This window comes from Hipposideros armiger, unplaced genomic scaffold, assembly GCF_001890085.2.
Source record: "Hipposideros armiger isolate ML-2016 unplaced genomic scaffold, ASM189008v1 scaffold_217, whole genome shotgun sequence".
Classification (NCBI taxonomy): Eukaryota; Metazoa; Chordata; class Mammalia; order Chiroptera; family Hipposideridae; genus Hipposideros; species Hipposideros armiger.
In genome coordinates, this window is record NW_017731567.1 from 1,933,906 (window position 1) to 1,946,065 (window position 12,160).

General features: G+C 46.7%; 1 protein-coding gene across 14 annotated transcripts in view; it reads left to right on the plus strand.

The window, feature by feature from the left end:
• The first annotated feature begins 4,751 nt into the window (after positions 1-4,751).
• The window catches only part of SLIT2 (slit guidance ligand 2), a 345,645-nt gene continuing 338,236 nt past the window's right edge, over positions 4,752-12,160 (plus strand). For 3 of the 14 annotated variants that reach the window (XM_019654250.1, XM_019654249.1, XM_019654251.1), the window contains exons 1-3: positions 4,752-6,847; positions 9,469-9,540; positions 10,735-10,806. In XM_019654250.1, coding sequence (XP_019509795.1) covers positions 6,669-6,847; positions 9,469-9,540; positions 10,735-10,806 — 323 coding nt within the window. In that variant the 5' untranslated portion in view covers positions 4,752-6,668. The remainder of the gene's footprint in view (positions 6,848-9,468; positions 9,541-10,734; positions 10,807-12,160) is intronic. The other 11 variants (XM_019654237.1, XM_019654242.1, XM_019654238.1 and 8 more) reach the window with 6 other exon arrangements.

Sequence of the window (12,160 nt, forward strand, 5' to 3'; positions counted from 1 at the left end):
TTCCCACTTAGCAGCACCATCCAGGTTTCAAATTTTTCATTTTAATTTCACTAATCCTCCAAGAAGCTGTTTTATTATGACAGTGGAAAACCAAAGTCACCTCTTCAAAAGAGTATTGTGGGGCATAATTATCATGAAACTGATTGTATCCATCTCCTCATTTATTCATGGAACACTGTATAACTTGATCTTTTTTCTACTCTCAACTATAGCCCCAGCCCCGCCCTTCCTAGGGTCTCCCAAGGCTCAGTACAAATAGCTTCTTGACATAGTAATTGTTTATGGACATACTAGACTCACAAATAAATATTTTAGAAACGTTCATGTATTCATAGTAGTAGTAATGATAAAAAGAATAATATTGCCCTTTATTTAATGAGCACCTAGCTCTATGCCAGAAACTGTGGTGTTTGAGAGATAACATCTTAATCTTTACAATAATCATGAATAGGTAATATGAAAGTGGAAAAAATATATAGAAAAGTGTTAACTGACTCAGACATGATAATCAGAGCAGCTTGCTGAGGTGGCAGTTCACTCCACTTCTCAAGGCCATGGCTTTAGAACATGAGCCTGATTAAGGTCTTGTTGCCTCTGTGGGGCTGTACATGAAAATATTTTGGTGCCCCCTAGAGGTTATCAGGGGTGCGTCACTGTCAAACGCTATGCCTGGGGATGCTGAGAAGCTAGCTGAAGTCAGTTCAGCAGTCGCTGTCTGTCCTTCACTGAGGTCTTGATTCTCCATATTTTCCTGGTGGCTCAGATACAGCCACAGAGAAGTTCTAGAGAGTAGTGACTTTCAGACCTCAGTGAACATGAAAAACACTTGAAGGGCTTGTTGGAGCCCAGACTTCTGGTCACCAGCCCCCAAGTTTCTGATGATGTAGGTCTGAGGTGGGGCCTGAAATTTCGCATTTCTAACTCCAACCCCTGGTGTTTCTGAGGCTCCTGGTCCAGGGACCACACTCTGAAAACCACTGCCCTAGAGAACCATCTCAGAGTTGAAGCCAGCTCCAGAAGCTGCTTGGGTTTCAGTATCCTTGGGGTGCTGGTGCTATGGACCCTCATACGCCCCTGCCCCTTTTAGATGACCACAAACAGTGGCTGCAGAGACATGTGATCATCTCCTGTACAAGGGTGACCGTTCCTGATGAACTATACATTCCTTGGTCCCTGGGGGTTCCAGAAGCTCTAGAGATAGGGTTGAGTTGTAGGAGAACCAGTTGAGGTTGGAGATCAGAGAACTCAGGTTCTGGTCTCAGCTTTACCATTTAGTCAGACCTGACTGAACATCAGATCCTCACCTGAACACAAATGAAATAGCCACCATCTAGAATTTCACTGTGGTTTTATCTCTTTTAAACAGCTTGGCATTTAGGAGGCATGAAACATATTTTAGTTAAATCTTAATCCCCAATGATGTTAGGCTTCCATATTTGTTTTACCAATAGAGAGTTATTGTGAGAAAAAATTATAATTAACATGAACATCTTTTGCAACAATGGAAATTTATAGCATGAAAGCAGTTAAATCCACAAATTATTTCATGAATTTAATTGATGCTATTACTGTTATTTACCTTTGTTTTTACTATTTACCTCTTTTCCACCAATTATCTTTTCCCCTCATATATCCCAATTTCACAAACTTTTTTTTCCCTCCAAGGAAAATGCAAATTGAGAGAATGCTTACTTTTTCTTTTTTTTAAACTGTTTGAGTTTTTAAGTGTCTAAGATGTTTTCTAAATTATTTCAATAACTAGATTTTTTTTCCCCCTCATTATAATAGGAGACATGAACATTGACTCTAGTGGATTCCACTTCTGTTTCATCCAGGTCAGGATTTATGGAGACCTCATGTGGTAACAAGAGGCACCACAGAAGCTTTCTTCAGGATGGATGTAACAGTCAGAGAGGAACTCAGAATTCATGTGGGAGTGACATAATCCAGAAAGAATTAAGACCTGGAAGTTCATGGTACTGAAACTTGTGAGACTTCCAGAAAACATGCTGCAATAATACTAAAGAAATAATATAAAAATATTTTTAAATGAGAAAATTGGTCACTCATGTATAAATTTCCCTTTATTAACTGAAAAGTTGATGACAGGAAGAAATTAATGTGCCATGTCTCTCAGGAATTAGTTGCAGTCTTCCTTTTTTTTTTCCTCAATGAAACCCATTGGACATATCTTCGTATTTAAATTTTCATCAAATTAAAAAAATATGTTTCTAGGGCCGGCCGAATGGCTTGATGGTTAAGAACTGGCTTGGGACGCCAGAGAGCCCCAGTTCGGATCCCACATATGAGGGCCAGTGACACTGCCCTCTACAGCTAAGATGCTGAACAACAGCTCAACCTGGAGCTGGGCAGCCGTGAGTCACCAGCGACGGTGGAGGCTGCAGCCCCTGTGGCAGTGGGTTGCCATGGGCTACCGTGTGTAGCCAGCAGCCAGCGTGAGCGGCCAGCAGCCGCCGTGAACGGCCATCCAGAGGCCGGTGACTGATCTGCCTCACCCCGGAAGAGCGCAATGATGGAGCCAACTTGGGCCAGTGAAGCAACGTCCTCCACAACTAGACTGAAGAACAAAACGACAGCAACTTGTCTGTTCCCCTTCCCTGATTCCCCAGTGCTGTTCCTGTCCCCCAATTCCCCAATAAAAATCTTAAAAAAAATGTTTCTATAGGCCTGTTGTTATGAATGTTATTTTCAGCTCTTTTCTCAGTTTTATACAGAATGCAAGGTGAATCAGAGAAAGAGCTGAACTGGAACTCATGTCTATGACTTGCCTTGGGCAATGATGCAAATGGCATTCTTCATGAATATTGGAAGGCAGGATATGGTTTTGTAATTAAAATGCAGAGCATTGATTCTGTGTGGTATATAAAGTTGAACATACATGTTTACATCTTGTTGCTGACACGGTATCGAATTTGTGAAAATTAATGAATTAGAGTGGTAGTAAACATATTTCACCCACATAATTTACAGACTCAAGAAAATTCACTGGAGATGGAGGGGTGTGGAGAGGGATGGAAGAACCCTTCATCAATGACAGGGACTTCTTCTTTATCTCATTTTCCTTACAAGAAATGTAAGGCTTCCACTTTCTCCTTCTCAGGAAGTTACATAACAGAGATTTAAACTAAAATCTAGAAGGACAAATGAATTACTAAATGTTAAATGTTCTGAAGTCTTTAAAAGAATAGAGAAATATACTGGGTTGTCGGAAAACTTATGACGCATTTTTGCAACGAAAAACGTAGAAAAAATATGTCATGACTTTTCCGACAACCCAATAAATCTATGTCACTAAAATGGGCAATCCTAACGGTTCTAATTCAGTATCTAATGGGTGCCGTCTTTGGAAATGTTTTCCAAATGGCTTTAAGTTTTCCAGGGCAGGCAAAATGACCTAGGTAGAGGTAACTGTTATGGGAAAAAACAAACACCAAAAAACCAAAACCAAAAAGAAAACACCCAAAACTTAAGTAGAAAAAATGTTAATGGGGATACCATAGAAATTTCAGATTGAGTATATCCTTGTGTTACAGATATCGGCCAATGTCAGAGCACCTACTATGTGTCAGTCATATTCAGATGCTAAATAAAACAAGGAATTGGACAAACTCTCTTGCTTTCAAGTGGGTGCCAGTTAATTGTACAAATGATTATCACACTGTGAGATTGGTGTTAGGCTAGGGGCTTTCACACATTCTGGTGGAAGCCCTGTGAGGTGGAACGAGAGGAGGAAGGACAAGGTGAGGCATTTAAATTCGTGGGAAGTTATTGACTGATTTAGATGTCATTTCCAACCAATAGTGACTTTGGTTTTGTTTTTGGGGGGTGGGTGCGGGCGGGAGCGTGGTAGCAGTTGCCAGACACACATCACACTCAAGAGACAAAAAGAAACAGGGGAATTCTCTTCCAAAATATAGTGGGGAAAAATATCCATAACTTCCCTGAAATAAAGGAAACCTTCTGGTACAGTGTGCGTTGCTAGGGATTTATTTCTTCCCTCCTTTCCCTTCTAAGTGAGTAAAACCACACACACATACGTTCAAGCCCTTAGTTTTGTGAGCGTATTGTATATCCAAAACATCAACTGAGCATGGTGTCGCCAAGTGTGTGACTATAAGCAAAGGGTTAAACGGAAGGGGGTGGCTCGGAGATGGGAAAGGCTGGCTAGAAGGTTCAAAAACACCGTTTTCCAACTTGCAAAAACTCTGAACTTTAAAGCTCCCCAAAATACACGCGTGTCTGTGAGCGCAGGCAGATCTATTTCGGTAGGAATTTTTTTTTTAATTCTAAATCATAATCTCTCTTGCTGCGCTGCAAACCCTGAGCAGCCCCCTTAGGATCGCGTGGCAAAAGCTGCTCCAGAGGCACTGGCAGCGATATTTACGAGCCGCATTCAAAGTCGCCCTCTCCCGATTCCCTCTCTGCGAACCGCGGTCTCCGAGCCCGGGTCACCTCTGGGGCCCTGGAGCTGGGGGCAGGCGCCCGGGAGCCACCTTCCGCCTGCAAACTTTGAGGGGCGTGGGAGCGAGGGCGGGGGCCCGGGGCGCGGGGGAGCGCGCCGCCCGCGGCCGCCTCCGCCTGGCGCGGGGAGCCCGGGCCTCACCTCTCTCCCCCCCGCGAGGTGCGGGCTCCCAGCGCGCAGCCAGGGGGCGGCGCCAGGCGGCGCGGGGCGGGGCCTGAGGGGTGGGGGTTCCGCTGAGTATATAAAGCCGGCGCCGGCTTAACTTCTGACTTGGGGTTATTTATCTGAGGAGCGTGCGGCCGGCGGAGGCTGGTGGAGGAGGCGGCGGAGGTGGCGGCGGTGGCTGCCGCAGACAGTGGTTAAAAAAGAGGCGGCGGCGGCGGCGGCGAGCGATGGGAGCGCCGTGGCTCTCGGGCGCGGGCGGGAGCCGCCGAGCTTTCCGGGCACGGCGGGAGTGCTGAGGAGAAAGGGCAGCGTCCGGGGGCCCGCAGCCGGCTCCGCAGGCGCGGGTCGGGTTTTTGTTCGGCCGCGCTCAGCGCCGGGCAGCCCAAGTGAACAACTCCAGTCACCAGCAACAGCCCACCTTCCCGCAGCCGAGCCGACCGGGGCTGCTGCGCCCGTCCTATTGTTCAGACACTTGCCGGGAGCTCGGGAGCCTGCGGAGCCACCGAGTCCTCGCTCCCCTTCGCCGCCTGCCCTCTCCCCCCCACTTCCCTCCCGGGAGCAGGAGTAGCGGACAGCAGCCGGGAGAGGGGAAGGGGCTGGAAGGAGACCGGCTGCTCGCGACTTCGGCCGCCGAGTCAGGTGCAGCGCCGGGAGCCGGGCGGCGTCGCTGCGTCGGCGGAAGGACCCCCACCGTGGCCGTGGCGGCCGGGATTCAAAGCCTGGGAAAAGTTCCTGCACTTTGAGAGGGAGGCCCCGCCGTGGGCCGCTGTCGAGGGGCGGCCGCGGGGCTGCGCCCGCCCGGGAGCCCGCTCCTGTTTCTTCCACCTTTGCCATCAGGTGTCTGCTGCGGAGCTGCGCCGTTTCCGGGAGACGAGAGGGGCTGACACACGCGCGCGCACGGGACTGCCATTCAGCTGCCTCCTTGGCTCCCCCCGGAGTAACAGATCCCACCGGCCCAAGTGCCGCCTCGCCACTCCCCCCCCCCCCCGGACATCCCGGCAGGACCCAGAAGGCGGACACCTCCACCTTGGCCTTTCCACTCCTTCAGACCGGCCAGCCTGCCTGCAAGCCACCTCAGTCCTCCCAGGAGCTCTCGTGCTTAACTTGGCTCTTGGATTTTCTCTGCCAGGGTCGTGACTAGTGGATATTCCTGCCGGCTGGGGCGGCCCATTGCCCTTTTGTCTTTTCTGCGTGACCTCGGGGAAGGCCCGGGTGCGGAGCGTCGCCAAGGACGCCGGGCGGGAGGCGGGATTGCGGAGACAACCTTCAGCGAAGTGCATGTGTGTTTGCAAACCGCCCTCGTCTGTCGGGAGACGGCGAGGACCGGTCCCGGCTGCGGAGGAGCCGCAGGCCGGAGGGAGGGCGCGTGAGTGAGCCGCACTGGGCGCTGCGCAGCGCCTCCCCGCGCCCCCGGGGCTGCGCACCCGCCCCGTGCGCCCGCGCGCGCCATGCCCAGTCGCCCGGCGCGCTCGGCTCCTGGCCCGCGGGGCTCCTGCACCTTCTAGCCCACTTTGATCAAGGCTGCCATTCCAATTGAGTCCCTCCACCCTTCTGCCTCGTACCCTCCCCGCTGGAATCGGATTTGCAGAGGGGAGCCGTGGAATTCGAGCAGTCCCCTTCCCGGTGCAACTGGCTCCTGCATCTTCGCGGCTGTTGGGAACCCCAGCTCTTTTACCGCCAAGTTGATCTTTGCGACGACGCGTGATCTCCTTCCCGCTGCCCCGGGGTCTCTTTGTAGCTTTGGCCAGGTCGATTGATCTTCAGGACCTAAAGTTGCCCAAGGAGCGTGTGCCCTGCTGGAGGAGGGTGGCGGGGAGTTGGGAGTCGTGAACCTGTGCCAACTCTTCTACGTTGACTATTATTACTGTGACTTCCATATTATTTTATGCACGTTTACCCAGACACGCTGGGTTGTTAGCCCTGCACCAGACACTGGGCCTCAGACACAGCGCGGTTCGCGCAGAGCAGCAAGCTAAAAGAAACCCCCTGGCACTGGCGAGTGCGGGGGCGGCGGGGGAAGATGCGCGGCGTGGGCTGGCAGACGCTGCCCCTTTCTCTGGGGTTCGTGCTGGCACTCCTGAACGAGGTGGCGCCGCAGGCGTGCCCGGCGCAGTGCTCCTGCTCCGGCAGCACAGTGGACTGTCATGGGCTGGCGCTGCGCAGCGTGCCCAGGAATATCCCCCGCAACACCGAGAGACTGTGAGTATGGGCTCTCCCCCAACCCCCAATTGGGGTCACGCACCCCCAGCGTGGAGACTAGAGGGACGAGGCAGCACAGGTCCCTGTGCCTGGGGTAGTCTTCCTTAGCTCTGCTGGACGCGCATCTTGGGGTTGAAGTCCCTGGGAGGGTGAAGGACGGAGGACGCTGCCCAAGGAGGGGCCACTGCCCAAAGAGGGGCGGGCCCGCTGGCGGCTGCGCTTGGTCGGTTCCTCCCGCTCTCATCCTGCCACCAGCAGCCCCGTGCGATCGAGACTCTCAGGCTGGGGAGGCGGGAAGATGGGGGACAAGTACTCACGGATGCCCGGGGCGAGGGAGACGCGACTTGGTTCCCCAGACTCTGTAAACGGTGTCACCTTGCGGTTGCCAAGACTCGCGGGTCAGTTTCAGGGCCAAGTCCCCACTGTTGTCGCCGCGGGTTGGCGCGGGGGGCTGATGGGGCTACTCAAAAGCGAGAAACCTCTGCTCCCCGGCTTTGTGTCGTCCTCCTGGGGACCGAGGCAAGGGAGAAGGAGTCGTGGGGCGCCTGGGTCCCCCCGGGGGTGATTCTGATGGGCCGCCGAGGGAAGGATGCCCAGAACGGCGGCAGCTCCGCGGTGGCCGCGCGCAGCCCCACCTCGCGACTTTTTCCTGACCCCCACTTCCCAGGGGAGGAGGAGGAGGAGGCGGTGGGCCCCAAGGGACCCGTCCGAGCGGGGGACTGCAGAGGAGGACCACGTCCCATCGTCTGGGCGAAGTTAGGGCTGCCTCTCCAGTCGCACCCAGCAGAGTGGCGCTCTGTTGCCACCCCCCACCCCCGGCCCTTCCTGCGGAGCCCCGGTGCTCCTGTCCACATTTCTGGCAATTTCTGCGCCCCTTCACGTGGCAGCAGCTGTCCTTCCTTCCCCCTCTTCGCGCTCTGCTGACCGCAGACCTCCCCGCCTCCCTGTCTCTGCGAGTGTCTAATGAAGAAGTAATCGCAGAGCGGGTGTTGACGGCCCATGCGCTCCTGGTGGGGCACTTCCCGAGTTCAGGGAAGTGGAGCATGGAGGCCGTTCTCTTTGTGATCGCCGAGGCCGCCGCTCGGCGCTGCCTATGCGGGTAGGTCCGGTGGGCGCGGCGGGGGCGAGCGCTCCTGACTCGGCTCCCCCGGCTCTACGGCGCGGGGTGTGACAGTTGCGCGCCGGGGAGAGGACCCTCTCCAACCCTCACATCTCCACCCGCACGGCACGTAGCGCCTCAGTCGTACTTATCCAACCCATTTCCCTCGCCCTCAGTTTAAAGGCCAGAAATGAGTTTTCTTCTTCCTTTGCAAATGGCTCCTCCACCCCCAGCCAAACTCCTTCCGAGGCCCGCTGCACTGGGCGAGTTGGGGCCCTACCAAGGGGGTCTTGTCAAAATGCGATCCACCACGTTTGTCTGGGGTGGGGGACAGGGATTCATGTCATGTCAAATACCCTGTAAAAGACCCCCCAACAATTGTAGGGGCAACTTGGTACTTTGCTCAGCTTGGAAAGAGGGTTGGGGAGAAAGCAGTGCAGAATTGTGGTTTAGCACTTGTCATTTTATGCTCTTCAGAACACTTGAAAGTTTAAGCACTAACATGCCTCACCTAGCAAAAAGGGACAAAATAGCCACTGAGTTTCAGTTCTTTGGAAAAGATTTCCTATGCGGGATCTATAAAGAGTTTTCAGAAAATAGTTTCCTAAGTGCTGGCTTACAAAAATTCGGTCATTGACACAATTTAAAACACATTACATACAGATTTTCAAACATGATGTTTTAAAGTCAAGGTAAGAGAGAACGTAGTTCCGGTGAAGGAGAACATTCAAACCATAGCACAGCCTGGTTCTACTTGAAATGATTGGAGCCAGGGAAAGTTTAGATCTTGACCTAAGATGCCAGAACAGGGACTGGGACTCTGGAAGGAAACATGGTGCTGAAATTGGAGCAAAAATGTCAGGGCCTGAACGCTATTTCCATTATTGTCCCCGCTAGTAGTTTTCACTTTACAGCCACAGCGGGGTTCCCTGAGCTGCAAATGAAGAGTTTAGTTTTCATACAAACATAGAATTGTTGGAAGGTAAATGGCTATATAGGCAAGTCTTTGAAGTACAGTTTTTTTGCTAGCACTCTAACCTTTTTCTCTACCATAGGAAGTTTAGCCACCTAAGGATAGGATCCTGAATTTTTAAAAAGTTTTTCCTGGATAGTATTACAATATTGTTCATAAACTTCCTGAAAAGAACTTTTGGGGATGTGCCTAACAATAATAGTACATAGCAGAATACCTGTTAAATTAATATACACATCCTTAAAAAAACCCCACAAAAGTTGAAAGCAATTCCCAGACACAAAAGAGAAGTTTCCCTGATAACATAATTACTTCATTTTCTTGTCACATGCCAGCAGGCATGGGCTCTGTAAACTTGTTAAGAATCATTTTTTAAAATTCCTTTCAAAGGTTACTTCCTTCTCTCTTTTTTACTTTGTAAACTACTTTAGTAATTGGTACTAATCTTTAATCTTATAGTTTTTATTTAGTTTGCATTTTTCTTTGTTTAACCACATATTGATAGAAATAAAATGGAACTTTCGTTTTCTTACTTGTTTTCTCTCTTAGGGATTTGAATGGAAATAACATCACACGGATTACAAAAACGGATTTTGCTGGTCTTCGACACCTAAGAGTTCTGTAAGTATGTTCTTCTAATGTGTTTAGAAAACTTCTCTTTTGTTTAAGGTTACATATTTGGAATCATTGCTGGTCTCAGTTTCAAAAACTGCCCCAATGACAGAAACATAAAAATTTAAAAGGTCTTGGTTTCCTTTCTCTTTTTGTTTATCACTGTACTACAACTTTTAATAAAAATGTAGGCTTTTATTTTAAGGTTGGATGGCGGCCATAGAAACAATATTATAGAAATGGTCTCAAATGTTTGCTAGACCATACTCTAAGTGCCTTATGCATATAAAAATGTAGCATAATTGCTTTCACAATATGAATAAGTAATGTGAGACATTTGATAGACTTTTAGGATTTGAGATTAACTAGAAGTAATTTAAGTGGCTCTGCATTTTATTATTACTAACAGAAATGTTCAGCCTTTTCTAGCAAACAAAACTTACATATAATTTCCAAAATTAAAATCAAGCAATCCAGCATTTCACAGAGTTTTTGATGGGAAATGTTTCTCTACAACAGTACACTGGTCATGTTTTGAATTGTTTCTTGTATTTTATATCTTTGTAACTTTTATAAAATTGTTGCAGTATGATTTCTTCTTTAGATAGTGGGTTCAATTACTTATCAGTAAACCATCATTTGAGATTCAGTGTAATGTAAAATTGCTTTTATCCACAGGTTTGTAAATATTTACATCACAATGAACATATATATTATACTTTTGATCATTGTGTGTTCAGTGTTCATCTTTTAAAAAACACATTTTGACCATTATGAATTCTTCCAATTTCTGATGTATACTCATAAGTGAATTGAAGTATGCATATGATGAATTACTGTATATTGATTCTCTTAGATAAGGACTCTGCTGAAAATCAGTTTACCAAAACACAGCCATCAAAGCTGCACTGCCATGCGTTGTTCTTCAGGATATATTATAGTTGAAGGTTCAAAGTTTTGACTAGTAAATTTCATGAGAAACTGCATTAGGATTTTTAATGAAAGTTTTGTGACGTGGTTGCTATTTCCCCTCCCTGACTTCTCTCAAATATATACCATCATTAAATTTGATATTGAATCTCAAACCAGAGCAATATTTAATTTTATAAAGGGAAAGAGGTTACAACTTTTCAGTTGCTAAATTGAAACTTATTCAGATGGTGAGTGGTAACATTAAGACTCCTGTTATACTTTGCATTTTAGTCAGCTTATGGAGAATAAGATTAGCACCATTGAAAGAGGAGCATTCCAGGATCTTAAAGAACTGGAGAGACTGTAAGTATTTTCAATTCCAAACTTATGACGACATAACTGTATCTTTAAAAATACTTGAATTTCACAGACCATGTTTTTAATTCCATGTCTTAGTCTTTGAAAGTGTACAGAAACAAGAGGTTGAAAAAGTGGTTTTCACACTAATTTTAAAATGGACATTGTTGAATTTTGGCATCAATAATACTAACTTGAAGTAAAGCTCAAAAAACACAGATTTACTTTCCTGAGACATTTACTTCCTTGATTACCATTGCATTGCTACATGGAGATGCACATGGTTTCCTTATTGTTCATCTAGTTCGTCTTATTTACTTACATAGGAATAAAGGTGTAATTTTATTTGCATTTATGGTGCATTATGGAAAAGTTTTGCCAATAGTTTTTTCATTTCCATGCTGTTGCTTTGTGTGTCATTAGTGATATTTAAAGAAATAGTTTAAATTTTTAGTGATAAAGATTTGCGTTCTGGTATTTAACATTTATGGTGAATATTGTTAATGACTGCCATTCATAATTTTATTTCCTTATTTTATAGTAGCTTTCTACATATTTCTGCTGGAAAAACAATTTAAAGACTAGTAGAACTGGGAGTAACAATTATGTTATCACAGTGGCCATTTTAACATTGATCCTTTTTTTTCCTCCAAGAAGATCAAATGTGGACTTCAGACTTTAAAATATATTTTTATTTGTTTCACACCCAAAATGTTAAGGATTGATATATAATACTTGAAGGCCATTATTCTTTTTTTCTACAGTGCATATCTACCAAAGACAAAACCTCTGTCATAATTAGGATAAATTACTTTGTAATTTGATGTATGAATTCCATGTCTCATATGTCTTGATAATTCAAGTTTAGTAGGCTTGCATTGTAAGGGCAAATATAGCTCTATAAAAGTAGCAATAATTATATTGATAAGTTGCCATGCTTACTTTAACAGGCACTTTAGGTGAAAATAAAACGTTTATTTAAAATAACAAAATATGAAGTTCATTTTAGGCACACAACATACTCACATTCAAAGGGCCCAATGGCAAAAGTTAATTCTGTGTAATTGTCTCTAAGTAGAAAAATGCTTGTCGGCTTCTAAGATATTTGTAAATATATAGGGTGCATTTTTTATCAATTCAAGTTTACATACAGATGTCTAATTTATTTTACTGTAAAATTTTGTCCATGATAAATCTTACAATAGAGGGAATTTTATTGTGGAATTCAAAATAAACTTAAAAGCACTACTTTGAGCTAGTTTTGGGGAGTAGGAATAACAAAAGGGAAACATTTAGTTAAATCCACAACAAAGGTCATAAGTTTATAACCTACCTCTTAATATGTAAAAATACTCTGAAA